At 34.0% G+C, this 12,886-nt stretch overlaps 1 protein-coding gene across 1 annotated transcript; it reads right to left on the reverse strand.

Moving 5' to 3' along the window:
* Positions 1-325: 325 nt before the first annotated feature.
* LOC132741633 (NADH dehydrogenase [ubiquinone] 1 beta subcomplex subunit 7-like) lies at positions 326-12,397 on the reverse strand. Its single transcript, XM_060729846.1, has 3 exons — positions 12,200-12,397; positions 1,568-1,748; positions 326-711 (listed from the first exon to the last, which is right to left on the reverse strand). Exons 1-3 carry the CDS (start codon positions 12,354-12,356, stop codon positions 591-593), a joined length of 459 nt encoding a protein of 152 aa, XP_060585829.1. The 5' UTR covers positions 12,357-12,397; the 3' UTR covers positions 326-590.
* Between the last annotated feature and the right edge of the window lie 489 nt (positions 12,398-12,886).

The following is a 12,886-nucleotide window of genomic DNA, read 5'->3' on the forward strand; positions in this document are numbered from 1 at the left end:
TAGAAAATAGGTGGGTTGGTATGAAAAACTTAACCAAAAGTATGATGCAAACGTCAAAGGCCAGGGTATGATACGGTAGCTATCTTAGTATTGTATAAATAGTCAGACTAAAAATTACTATGAATTTACCCATTTACTGATTATAATTATACATGTGTATATATCTTTTTTCAAACATTATTGAAATCTGATTAGTTTGTAAATAATGTCTATGCTTGGTATACATGTAGATCCATTCAAACAACCATAATTTTTTGCATGCAAATGATTTTATTTCTCATTCTGCATTTTTTCCAAATTTTAAAGAAAAAACAACAAAAAAACATTTCTTTTCAAATTATCTTTATAGAAAAAAACAATATCATCTACAAACTTACAATTGTAATTAGAGCATCTTGTTAATAAAGATTCTACTTTATTAAATCGAAAACCTCCTCCTCACATATTTAACAAATTTTGTATAACACACATTTTTACGTTATCTTTAACTTTTTAAATGAATGACCTTTAAATATAATCATTCATAAGTTGCTCTAAGTCTGAGTCCTTTGTTTTTCTTTAAATATCTAAAATTCTATTTAATAGTTTCATTACAAAGCTTCTGCATTAGCACTTTCATTTGGATCAGGTTCTAGCCCTTTTGCAATACGTCTCTTTTGTCTGGCACGCAGTCGTCTTTCTCTTTCAAATTCTTTAAACTGCATTACCTCACTGAAAAAATAATATAATAAAATTTAACAGTGTATATACTAAAATAGAAAGAGGATTTATCATTTAAAAGTCAACAGGGGCTGCAAAATCAATTGTCCAATTTGCCAAGGTTGTTCCACAGAACGTATGGACAAGAGAAATTTTACCAGAATTTACTTTATAAATAAAATATGGATGAGTTAAGAAATAAATCTGATAAAACGGACAAATAACTCAAAATCAGATTTTGCCGGCCCTGACTCATTGCATCCTGGAACTTGTATATATATATATATACACATGTTGCATGGCCCTGAAACAAGTTTCATCAAAAAGCTGAGTTTGGCAGATTTTCGGCTTTCTACAAAACAATAGACAATATGTAACATTTTCATCCTTTTTAAAGTCAAGTTATTGTTAGGCTGGTACTTCATCAATGAGAAACCTACAGTTTAACATCCCATATAGCTCTGGAAGTGATTCAACAACACTAAGCAATGAGTGTAAAGTTTCTTGCCAAAGCAAACAACAGCTAGCCCCTGCCAGGGTTTTAATACACACAACCAACCATCCCTAGAGTACTGATGAGTTAACCAATAGGCCAAGTCTGCACCTCTGGACCAATTGATTGTAGAGGAGGCTTAAGTCCAAAAACAAATATAAATCATTAAATCAATAATACCTTTAATACACTTGTATTTCCAAATATCTGTATTTCTACATTTTTTGCATAAGATGTCTACATTTAGAATTCTGTATTTTATATATATCATAATTTTTTTTACACATATATGAGAACCACTTAATTTTATTTTAAGCACATAGCCATAATCTCACAAAGTGACCTGCTGCAAAAACTCCAACAGTGTATACTCACAGTCCATATCTACAGTGTTTATACTCGTCCCAAACTGGTTCACATGCTTTTTTGAACAGTCTCTGACGGTAAGGAACATCCCTGTAACATTTCATAACGTCAACATATTTATGAGCGCAATAGTTTCTGTGTTCTGCAGGGATCCTTGTTTCTATCATCTCTTCAAGAGTCATATGCATCTCTGAAATATAATAATGATAAATTTATAAATATATGACACTGTCATGATATATATATATATATATATGTCATACATATTTAAGTACATAATTGTACAATGATTTTTTTCCATTTTTCAAAACAACCTGTGGCTTTCTGAAAGGGAAAATATACCGAGATAAATCAGAAAAGGGGAAAACCTGAAATCTGATTTCAACAACTGAGAATGGGAATTACCAACCCATTTTTGTAAATTTTCATTTTCAATTCACTTTAACATGCATGGTACATAGCAGGGGCTGTATATAGGGACAGCTAGCTGTCTTTTAGCTGATATAAGTCAGATGCTGTAAATCTCCAATTTTGGAGACTGGAGATCAACAACAAGAGCTGTCACAGGAGACAGCGAAGCTCGACTAATAAAATACTGGACGCAGTAAGGAGGACAAAACTATGAAAGAAAAATCCATTATGTATAATTATGTATTAAGTTATAGAAAAAAAATAACATTTGTTAACATTAATTCCAAGATCAAGGGGAATAATTCTAGAAATAGTCATGCTAGAGTTATGGACCTTGTCACACAACATTTGTGTAATGATAAGAACTAGAACTGCCACTATCATGGCGTGAATACCCCCGCATACCACTTTGTCAGAATTAACAGTGGCCATTTAGAGCTCAAGGACAACCTCCCTGCCAAATCTGAGGTTACTAAGCCAGTGCATTGCTAAGTTATGTATTCTACATGCTTCAAATGTGAAAATGTCAAAATCAATATATTGCGGACAGGACATTCTTTAACAGTTAAGAAGAAAAGCTTTTTTGTCAAGGTCCCTGTGACCTTGACCTTTGACCCAGTGACCTCAAAATCAATAGGGGTCACCTTATAGTCATGATCAACATCCATGCCAAATATGCCCCTGTGACCTTGACCTTTGACCTGGTGACCTCAAAATCAATAGGGGTCATCTACTTATCATGACTAACCTCCATTCCAAATATGAAGACTGTGGGTCAAAGGAATCTTAAGTTATTGGGCGGACAAGCTTTTTGGAGTCAAGGCCCCTGTGACCTTGACCTTTGACCTGGTGACCTCAAAATCAATAGGGGTCATCTACGAATCATGACTAACCTCCATGCCAAATATAAAGACAGTCGGTCATAGGAATCTTAAGTTATTGGGCGGACAAGGTTTTTGAAGTCAAGGCCCCTGTGACCTTGACCTTTGACCTGGTGACCTCAAAATCAATAGGGGTCATCTACTAATCATGACTAACCACCATGCCAAATATGAAGACAGTGGGTCATAGGAATCTTAAGTTATTGGGCGGACAAGGTTTTTGAAGTCAAGGCCCCTGTGACCTTGACCTTTGACCTGGTGACCTCAAAATCAATAGGGGTCATCTACTAATCATGACTAACCACCATGCCAAATATGAAGACAGTGGGTCATAGGAATCTTAAGTTATTGGGCGGACAAGGTTTTTGAAGTCAAGGCCCCTGTGACCTTGACCTTTGACCTGGTGACCTCAAAATCAATAGGGGTCATCTACTAATCATGACTAACCACCATGCCAAATATGAAGACAGTGGGTCATAGGAATCTTAAGTTATTGGGCGGACAAGGTTTTTGAAGTCAAGGCCCCTGTGACCTTGACCTTTGACCTGGTGACCTCAAAATCAATAGGCGTCATCTACTAATCATGAGTAACCACCATGCCAAATATGAAGGCTGTGGGTCATAGGAATCTTAAGTTATTGGGCGGACAAGAAAAAACCGACGGACGGCCGGACGCCGGACGGACAAGCTGATTCCAGTATACCCCCCTTACAACTTTGTTGTGCGGGGGTATAAATATATATTTGAAGTTTGAAGTAGATACCTTAAAAAGTAAAGAAGTTATTGTATTTCTTAAAGAAAATCCTAAGTTCAAAGACAGATAAATCTGTAAATATTGCTTCAAGAGTTATGGACATTGTCACATAAAATGTAATTGATGATAAGGAATAAGTATTTGAAGTTTTAGGTAGATACCTTAAAAAACAAGAGCGATCAGTAATCACATGTGTCGCCTCATGATGGCCAATTTCATGTTGGGACAAATTTTGTGACAGATGGACAGACGGACAGACAGACGGACAGTGCACAACTAGACTTGGTACTGATCATTCCTGTAAAGTTTGAATTAAATTGCACCAGTAGTTTATGAGGAGTAGTCCGGAAAAGCTTTTGTGTATCTGGCAACACACAGAAAAAAACACATTTTTATCAAAGGGCCATAACTTGGCCAAAAATCATTCAACCGGAAAACCCGTGCAACATGCGCAAGGACTTGAGCTACAGATCAATCCTGTAAAGTTTCATTGAAATTGCATTAGTGGTATAAGAGAAGTAGTCCGGACAAACTTTAAAAATAAAAATTATTAAAGGGCCATAACTCAAACAAAAATCATTGAACCGGAAAATGCTGACAATATGCACAACTAGACTTGGTACTGATCATTCCTGTAAAGTTTGGATGAAATTGCACCAGTAGTTTATGAGGAGTAGTCCGGACAAGTTTTGTGACGGACGGACGGACGGACAGACAGACGGACAGACAGACGACGGAGAAGTGATCCCTATATGTCGCCACTACTCCGTAGAGGCGACACAATAAAAAAGTTATAATAAAAAATAACATTTTTCTAGTAAAAAAATCTAAGTTTATGGAGAGATAATTCTTGCAATATTGGTGCTAGAGTTATGAACCTTGTCACATAAGATGTGGATGATGATAACGTAAATATATTTGAAGTATGAAGTTGATCCCTTTAGAAATAAATAAGTAACAGTAAAAAATAATATTTATTATGGAAAATTCTAAGTTCAAAGGGAGATAAATCTAAAAATATTGGTGCTAGAGTTATGAACCTTGTCACATAAGATGGGGATGATGATAACGTAAATATATTTGAAGTATGAGGTTGATCCCTTAAGAAATAAAGAAGAAACAGTAAGAAATAGTATTTTTTGAGGAAAATTCTAAGTTCAAGGGGAGATAAATCTGAAAATATTGGTGCTAGAGTTATGAACCTTGTCACATAAGATGGGGATGATGATAAGGTACATATATTTGAAGTATGAGGTTGATCCCTTAAGAAATAAAGAAGTAACAGTAAAAAATAGTATTTTTTAAGGAAAATTCTAAGTTCAAGGGGAGATAAATCTGAAAATATTGGTGCTAGAATTATGAACCTTGTCACATAAGATGTGGTTGATGATAAGGAACATATATTTGAAGTTTGAAGTTGATACCTAAAGAAATGACAAAGTTGTAGTGGAAAATTTTTTACTGCACCAAAACTTTAATCTAAAATCTGGACGCGGACGCCGATGCCGGGGCGAGTAGGACAGCTCTCCATATACTTCGTATAGTCGAGCTAAAAAGGATAAGACCCTTGAATTGAACGTAAAATATACAAAAACAAAAATACAACTTGTATGGTGGAATTTAAGTCCATGTATTACTGAAGTTGACTAGAAATTAACTTTTTATATATGTCATAGAAAATGTATAGTTTAAATATGAATTTACTTTACTTTGATTGGAACTTTTAAGCTTAATTGCTTTTAATCTGATTGCATGGGAAGCTAAAAACTTCTTGAAACATTCTCAAATCCGCTCCAACTTCCAGGAACCAACCAGTACTTAGCAATGAATGTTAAGTTTTTTGCTTAAGGAAACAACAGCTTGACCCTGACGGGTTTGAACCCACACAGCCAGCTATTCTTAGATTACTAGTCTGGTGCTTTAACCACTCAACCATGACATCACTCTTGTAGAAAATGTTTCATAAACATGTTTAGGCTGATTGGATAATTTGAGTATTACTGTGGAAAAAGAACCTAGGATATATACGTCATGCCACAGGGAATTAATTATGATTAGAGCTGTCATCAATACAAATGATATTGATGTATCGTTGATATTTTAATAATGGATACACATTTTAGAAAATGGGTCAAATACAGAAAAAGCCGGGGTTGAATTTGTATACCAAATATCATGATGCTGTGATGCTAGGAAAAAAATTTACCACTGACCATTAATGTTGAAAATTAACCCAAGTCAGTAAACAGGAAGTGGATGAGTGACAGACCTGAAATTGAATCCCACAGTATGGGACCATATGACGTCAATGTGGTATGCCAAATATCACAAGGCTGTGATAAGTAGTTGCTGAGAAAACTGTTACGAAAATTTCCTACCATTGACCATTAATGTCGCAAATTTAACTAATTCGATAAACAGGAAGTGGATGAGCGACAGACCTGAAATCAAATCACATGGTATGAGACCACATATGCTGTATGCCAATTATCAAGAGGCTGTCATAAGTAGTTGCTGAGAAAACTGTAACAAATATTTCCTATCATTGACCATTAATGTCAAAAATTTAACTAAGTCGGTAAACAGGAAGTGGATGAGTGACAGACCTGAAATCAAATCCCACTACATGGGACCACATGCCAATGCTGTATACCAAATATCACGAGGCTGTCATAAATAGTTGCTGAGAAAACTGTTACGAAAATTACCTATCATTGACCATCAATGTTGAAAATTTAACTATGTCGGTAAACAGGAAGTGAATAAGCAACAGACCTGAAATCAAATTCCGCAGTATAGGACCATGTGTCAATGTTGTATGCCAAATATCAAGAAGCTGTGATAAGTAGTTGCTGAGAAAACTGTTACAAAAAGTTTTTCCCTGCCCGCCTGCCCAACATATACCATACTAAAACCCGCCGGCCAATAAACAATTTCACGTTTTTACAAACAACTCAATACATGTAGATGTAATTGAACAAGAGGAGGCTAAGGCCTCTTCCCAATTTAGTGAGAAAAATCAACTGGAACATTATTATCTAACATCCCAGGCAACATTTATATTTGATCTGTTATGATAGTTTTATACTTGCAACACTATGTCTTTGTTTCTCTACTAATCAATTCTTAAACAAGAACGTGTTTGTTAAACAACCCAAATTGGCCCGAATTTTTTGTCAAAGGCAAAATTTCGAAAAATTTTTCCCCAATTTACTTTAGTTATGGACAAGGGAAAAATTGGGCCAAAAAAATTGTAAACACAAGTTATTTTTAGTTTTGACAAAGTCATGGCCATTTTTGTAATTGTGAAAAATATAAATTTCCCCGCATTGCTTTTATTTGAAGTTAAAAATTTCAAAAGTCTGCAAGTTATTTTTCCTTTTCCAAATTTGAAATTTCATCTGTCATTTAAATATAGGATATGGGCAAAAGTGAAAAATTTTAAATTTTTTGCAAAAAATGACCTTACCCACTGAATTTCATAACCCCCAATTCCCAAAAAGGAAAATACCAGCAATTATCTTTCCCACCAAATAAAAAAATAAAATCTGTCACTTAAAAAGTTTGTATGAGCAAATGTGTAAAAATCTTATTTTAAGCACTGGTGACCTTGAACCCAACTGACCACTAACTCCATCAGATTTATGTTTCTATCAATTATAAATAACATCTGTCTATAGAATTAGGTTTAATATACACCCTGTAAAAAATCTATTTTTAACATTGGTAGACCTTGACATTTGGGTAACATTGACCTTGACCCCAAATGACCCCTTACTACACCCAAAGAAGGAGGACCTCCCTTGGCATGTTTGTATTAAAACTAAGACCTCAACTAAACAAGAGCCACCGCCGGGCGGGGGCAACGCTCGACTTTTTACTTCTTCTAAACGCAAACATAGAAAGGTTTGAACATATCTTAACGTTTCCTTTTTATAAATTTAGTTGGTCTGTCTTGTCACATTAGTTTTGTTTATCTATTTTGTATATACAATGTATATATGAATAGAAACACGCAATTCTATAAATAGAAACACGCAATTTCTAAAAATAGAAACATTACGCAATTTCTAAAAATAGAAATATTATGCAATTTCTAAAAATAGCAACATTACGCAATTTCTAAAAATAGAAACATTATGCAATTTCTAAAAATAGAAACATCAATTTCTAAAAATAGAAACATTACGCAATTTCTCAAAATAGAAACATTACGCAATTACCAAAAATAGAAACATTACGCAATTTCTAAAAATAGAAACATTACGCAATTTCTAAAAATAAAAACAACAATTTCTAAAAATAGAAACATTACGCAATTTCTAAAAATAGAAACATTACGCAATTACTAAAAATAGAAACATTACGCAATTACGAAAAATAGAAAACATTACGCAATTTCTAAAAATAGAAACATTACGCAATTTCTTAAAATAGCAACATTACGCAATTTCTAAAAATAGAAACATTACGCAATTTCTAAAAATAAAAACATCATTTTCTAAAAATAGAAACACGCAATTTCTAAAAATAGAAACATTATGCAATTTCTAAAAATAGAAACATCAATTTCTAAAAATAGAAACATTACGCAATTTCTCAAAATAGAAACATTACACAATTACTAAAAATAGAAACATTACGCAATTTCTAAAAATAGAAACATTACGCAATTTCCTAAAATAAAAACAACAATTTCTAAATATAGAAACATTACGCAATTTCTAAAAATAGAAACATTACGCAATTACTAAAAATAGAAACATTACGCAATTACGAAAAATAGAAAACATTACGCAATTTCTGAAAATAGAAACATTACGCAATTTCTTAAAATAGCAACATTACGCAATTTCTAAAAATAGAAACATTACGCAATTTCTAAAAATAAAAACATCATTTTCTAAAAATAGAAACATTACGCAATTACTAAAAATAGAAACATTACGCAATTTCTTAAAATAGAATCATTACGCAATTTCTAAAAATAGAAACATTACACAATTTCTAAAAATAGAAACATTACGCATTTTCCATAAATAGAAACATTACGCAATTTCCATAAATAGAAACATTAGGCAATTCTATAAATAGAACATTACGCAATTCTATAAATAGTTGTTGTTGTTGTTGTTGATGATGATGATGATGATATATATATATATATACGCACACACACACCAATAAATATATAATTATGGTCATTTAATGCACAAATCTGAGAAAATTCAGTAATTTAACCTTCAAGGTCAAGGTCATTAAAGAGCCCAAGCAAATTTGGGTTTGGTAAACAACAAGGTCTGGTCCTTAAGAATGTTCTGTTATAATATGAAGTTGATCCCTTCAATAATAGCAAAGTTACAGTCAGTTACAGCCAAAACAATGAAAATTTCAATAATTTGACCTTCAAAGACAATGTCATTAATGAGTGAAGGTCAAGGTCTTTCGGTATATTTTTAACAGTTATCTTTGAAGATTATTATGTTCAAGTTTCAAGACAATCCATTCAAAAATAACAAAGTTACAGCCAATAATAGCCAAAAAAATGAAAATTTCAATAATTTGACCTTCAAAGTCAAGGTCATTTATGAGTGAAGGTCAAAGTCTAGCTGGTTATTTTTAAGGGATATCCTTGAAGATTATTATGTTCAAGTTTGAAGACAATCCATTCAAAAATAACAAAGTTGCAGCCAATAACAGCATGAACAAGCAAAAATTGGACTTTTAACCTTGAAGGTCAAGGTCATATCTGGATGAAGGTCAAGGTTAGTGTGGTCTACTGAAAGGTCTTGTCCAAAGGGTTGTTGTGGCCAAGTATGAAGACAATACACCAAGAAATAAAAAAGTTATGATCCAGGTACAAGTTTGCGGACGGGAAAAGCAACGGCAACGGCAACGCCGACCCGACTATAACAATACCTCTACTTTAAAAAAAAAAAAAAAAAAAAAAGTCGAGCTAAAAATAAAGGCTGACGTATGAGCAAAAATGTTTATATTTATTTTTTAAACCAGTGACCTTGAGCCTAGAGACCGCTTACTCCACAAAAAATTAGAGGACCATCAAAGGTATCCACCTACTAAATATGAAAGATATCATTAAAGAAATTAAGCAATTAGGAGAAATTTAAGAGAAATCAAACTTGTCGAAATAGTTTAACCAGACAAGGCCCTATTTTCAAAGTGAAAAAAGGGAAATAACTGGGAAATATGAATGACACAGTTATATAACTTGGCAATATCATGTACTTTGTTTTGATAATCATAAGTAAGTAGCCATTAGTATAGATAGAACTTAAGATATTTCGAACTTGCCGTTTTAGGTTAACCATTATTCATTTTTTAAGTGCTGAAAAGGGCAATAACTTGGTAAATATGAAAGCCAGAGTTATGTAACTTGCCCAGATCATGTACTTTGTATTGATTAGTAAGTGTGTAAACTTAGAAGCCATTGGTACCGGTAAAACTTAGGAAAACTCCAACATGCCGTTCTAGGTTAACCTCGTACGGACAGACGGACGGACATTCTTACCAGAGCTACATTATGGGGTTTTCTTTTTGTTATTTCTTTTGTTCTTTTTAACCCCACAATGCAGAAAATAACCCCACAAGAGAGACATCAAAGACATCTATTGTAATGAAAACAAGACCAAACCCCATAATGTAGCTCTGGTTTGTACGGACGGATGTTCCAACATTTTGGGTTTAGGTGCTATTTTCTTTGTTATTTTCTTAAGGGCTACAAGCCCCTAAACCCTTTGATCACGAAATGAACCTATTGTTCTCTTTTGTTCTCTTTACTGTTATATAGTCTCTAAACCCAAAATGTGTGCTCGGACAGATGGACGGATGGACAGTTCAATTACTATATGCCCGGGGGCATAAAAAGAGCCCGAATCACCAATAACAGAATTCTCAAACAAGATTTTATTTTAAATTAATAAGTATGCCGTTGACCCGTATTTTCGGGGGGTTAACGTTTTAAATTTAAGCCACCGTTTTTAAATTAATAGTAAGTGGAAGACAAAAAACATCAACAGTAAGTTAAAACTATGACAAAACAAAAAAGGAACGTTTAAAATACGAAAATAAAACTATTTCAATAATAAATCATAATCTTTCTACTTTCACTATCGGTAGTCTGTGTCGCTCGGAAGCTGTCTCATATTTTCGGGGATTTTGATTGGATGGCCTCGTTTCGGAAGTTACGTTGCACATGCTCAAATTCTATACTGCACTCAAAATATTTTGGGACATTGGTTTAACCCTTTACCACATATATACGCGAAACAACGCACTTTCGACCCCCCCCCCCCCTTTTTAGGCCTCAAATAGTGAAAAAATGTCCTATTTGGGCCCCAAACATAAGTTTTCGTTTAAGAAATGTTGCTAAAAAAATTGAGCACTTTTTCGGCGCGGCCCCCCATCCAAAAGATACATCAGGGGGTTGCCAGAAGGGGGATGTGCCCCCTTCTGTTTGGGGGGTTGAGTCCCCCTCATCGCCAAGAAAATTTTGGACTTGTGAGAGGCTAAAAATGACCCCAGGTCGATCATAATGTAACGTTTAACCAACGCTGAAAAGCCTTTGACTCTATCTCAATCCCTTGAGAAGTTGCAGCACTTTGAAATAAATTTTGATGGAAAAAATCGAGGCAAAATAGTGATTTTTGGCAATTTTGAGATGTCCCCTCGTTGCCATGGTAACAGGAAATTTAAGACTGAGCAAGTCGTTACAAAGGCAATGGTCCAGTCAACATTTGTGCCAAGTTTGATTAGTATTGAAGCATTTTTCATAGTTTCATAGCAGTTTGAACTTGTAACAGGAGGCTTTTCAGTGAAAACGGCCATTTTTCACAATATGCTCATGGGGGAAAGGGTTAAGTTAGGCATAAGTCGCGGTGGTGAATTTTTAGGCAAAGATACGTTTTCAGGTTCTTTCTTGTTGCGGTGTAGTTGAAAATAACGTATAAAAATGAGAAAAGGAATAATTATAATTGAAATGACATTGACAGAGAACATGAAAATCTTTTGACATTCAACATTTATTTAACTGTAGTAATTGATAGAAATAAGTGTCGGCGAAAACTTGACTGCTTTTTGGAGAGTCCAATCAAACGCACGAGCTGTCATTCACGACCGGAAATGACGCCACGAAAATATGAGAACCCCCGAAAATATGAGAACAAGGCATATATTGTTCGAAAGTTTTTGTTTTTATACATGTAATTGAGCATAAAATTGAAAGAAAAGAAGATAAGCTTTTTGAATAAAGCATGAAAGGCATGAGAATAGACATTTTTTAAATTTTTTATGATGCTAAGCATGAGCAATAACTATTAGAATTCAGGCTTGACCCACAAAGTATAACAAGCCGGTAACGTCTGATATATTGGACTGCCATCAAACACATTTTGAGAAGCTTCAATGAGCCTTACATCTTACCCCTTGGTTAAAACTTAGCTAGGTAATGGAGAGAAAAAAGCAAATAGTGTGTTTGAAAAGCCTTGATTCATGATTAACATCGTGTTAAACAAAGTCTCTGAAGTTCGGAATTGGAGTGAAATGTCTTGGAGCGAAACGTATTTAACATTCACTTACGTCTTTCTTTACGACCATTCGGAAATCCAAGCATTGGGTCAAATGTTGGAGTAGAATCAGGGTCAATACATGGTGCACCATACCAATACCCTCTACAAGGTATCGGTTGTCTTTTATCAGGCCAAAATTCTTTCCATTTTTGGGACAGCCATTCCATGTTGACAAATTTCGTCCTTGGCTAGCAGAGTCACGTGATGTTCAAAACTTGATCTGAACTATATTAGTTAAAGTAATTTTTTACAACAAAAATATAACATATAATATCAAAAAAGGAAAGCATTTACTCTCTGATATAAAATAGTAGTTTTTAAAGATAAACTTCTTATGAATGTACTCGGAAAATAGTGTGCATTACCTAACAAAAGTACAAATCTACTCAAATCTACCCAAAAGCAGTGCAGACGGTTATTCGGGAATTCTAATTAAACTTTACTATCTTTTTCGCACTTATCGAGAATTTATTTTGGGAGGATCTGTAATTATTTGGTTTTCGTTCATTTTGAGACACGACATGTTGTTGCAAAAAATAAAAATCAAAAATCAAAAAAATCCGCCCTTTCAGGCACTGAGTGTACGTCCCTCGGACATTTCACCATTCATGGCCTTAATTGTTATTATCAACCAAAAGGTAACCTATAAATTTTGAATTCAGTAATTCACTGAATTATACTAACTATGTATGCATGT

This window comes from Ruditapes philippinarum, unplaced genomic scaffold (assembly GCF_026571515.1).
Source record: "Ruditapes philippinarum isolate M1 unplaced genomic scaffold, ASM2657151v2 ctg592_1_1_1_1, whole genome shotgun sequence".
Lineage (NCBI taxonomy): Eukaryota > Metazoa > Mollusca > Bivalvia > Venerida > Veneridae > Ruditapes > Ruditapes philippinarum.

Excerpts from the sequence above, each read along its gene's own strand:
- LOC132741633 (XM_060729846.1), bottom strand. The coding sequence starts at position 12,356 with ATGGAATGGCTGTCCCAAAAATGGAAAGAATTTTGGCCTGATAAAAGA. Across the intron at positions 1,749-12,199 it reads GAATGGTCGTAAAGAAAGAC|AGATGCATATGACTCTTGAA; the intron begins GTAAGTGAATGT and ends ATTATATTTCAG. Across the intron at positions 712-1,567 it reads AAACACTGTAGATATGGACT|TGAGGTAATGCAGTTTAAAG; the intron begins GTGAGTATACAC and ends TTATTTTTTCAG.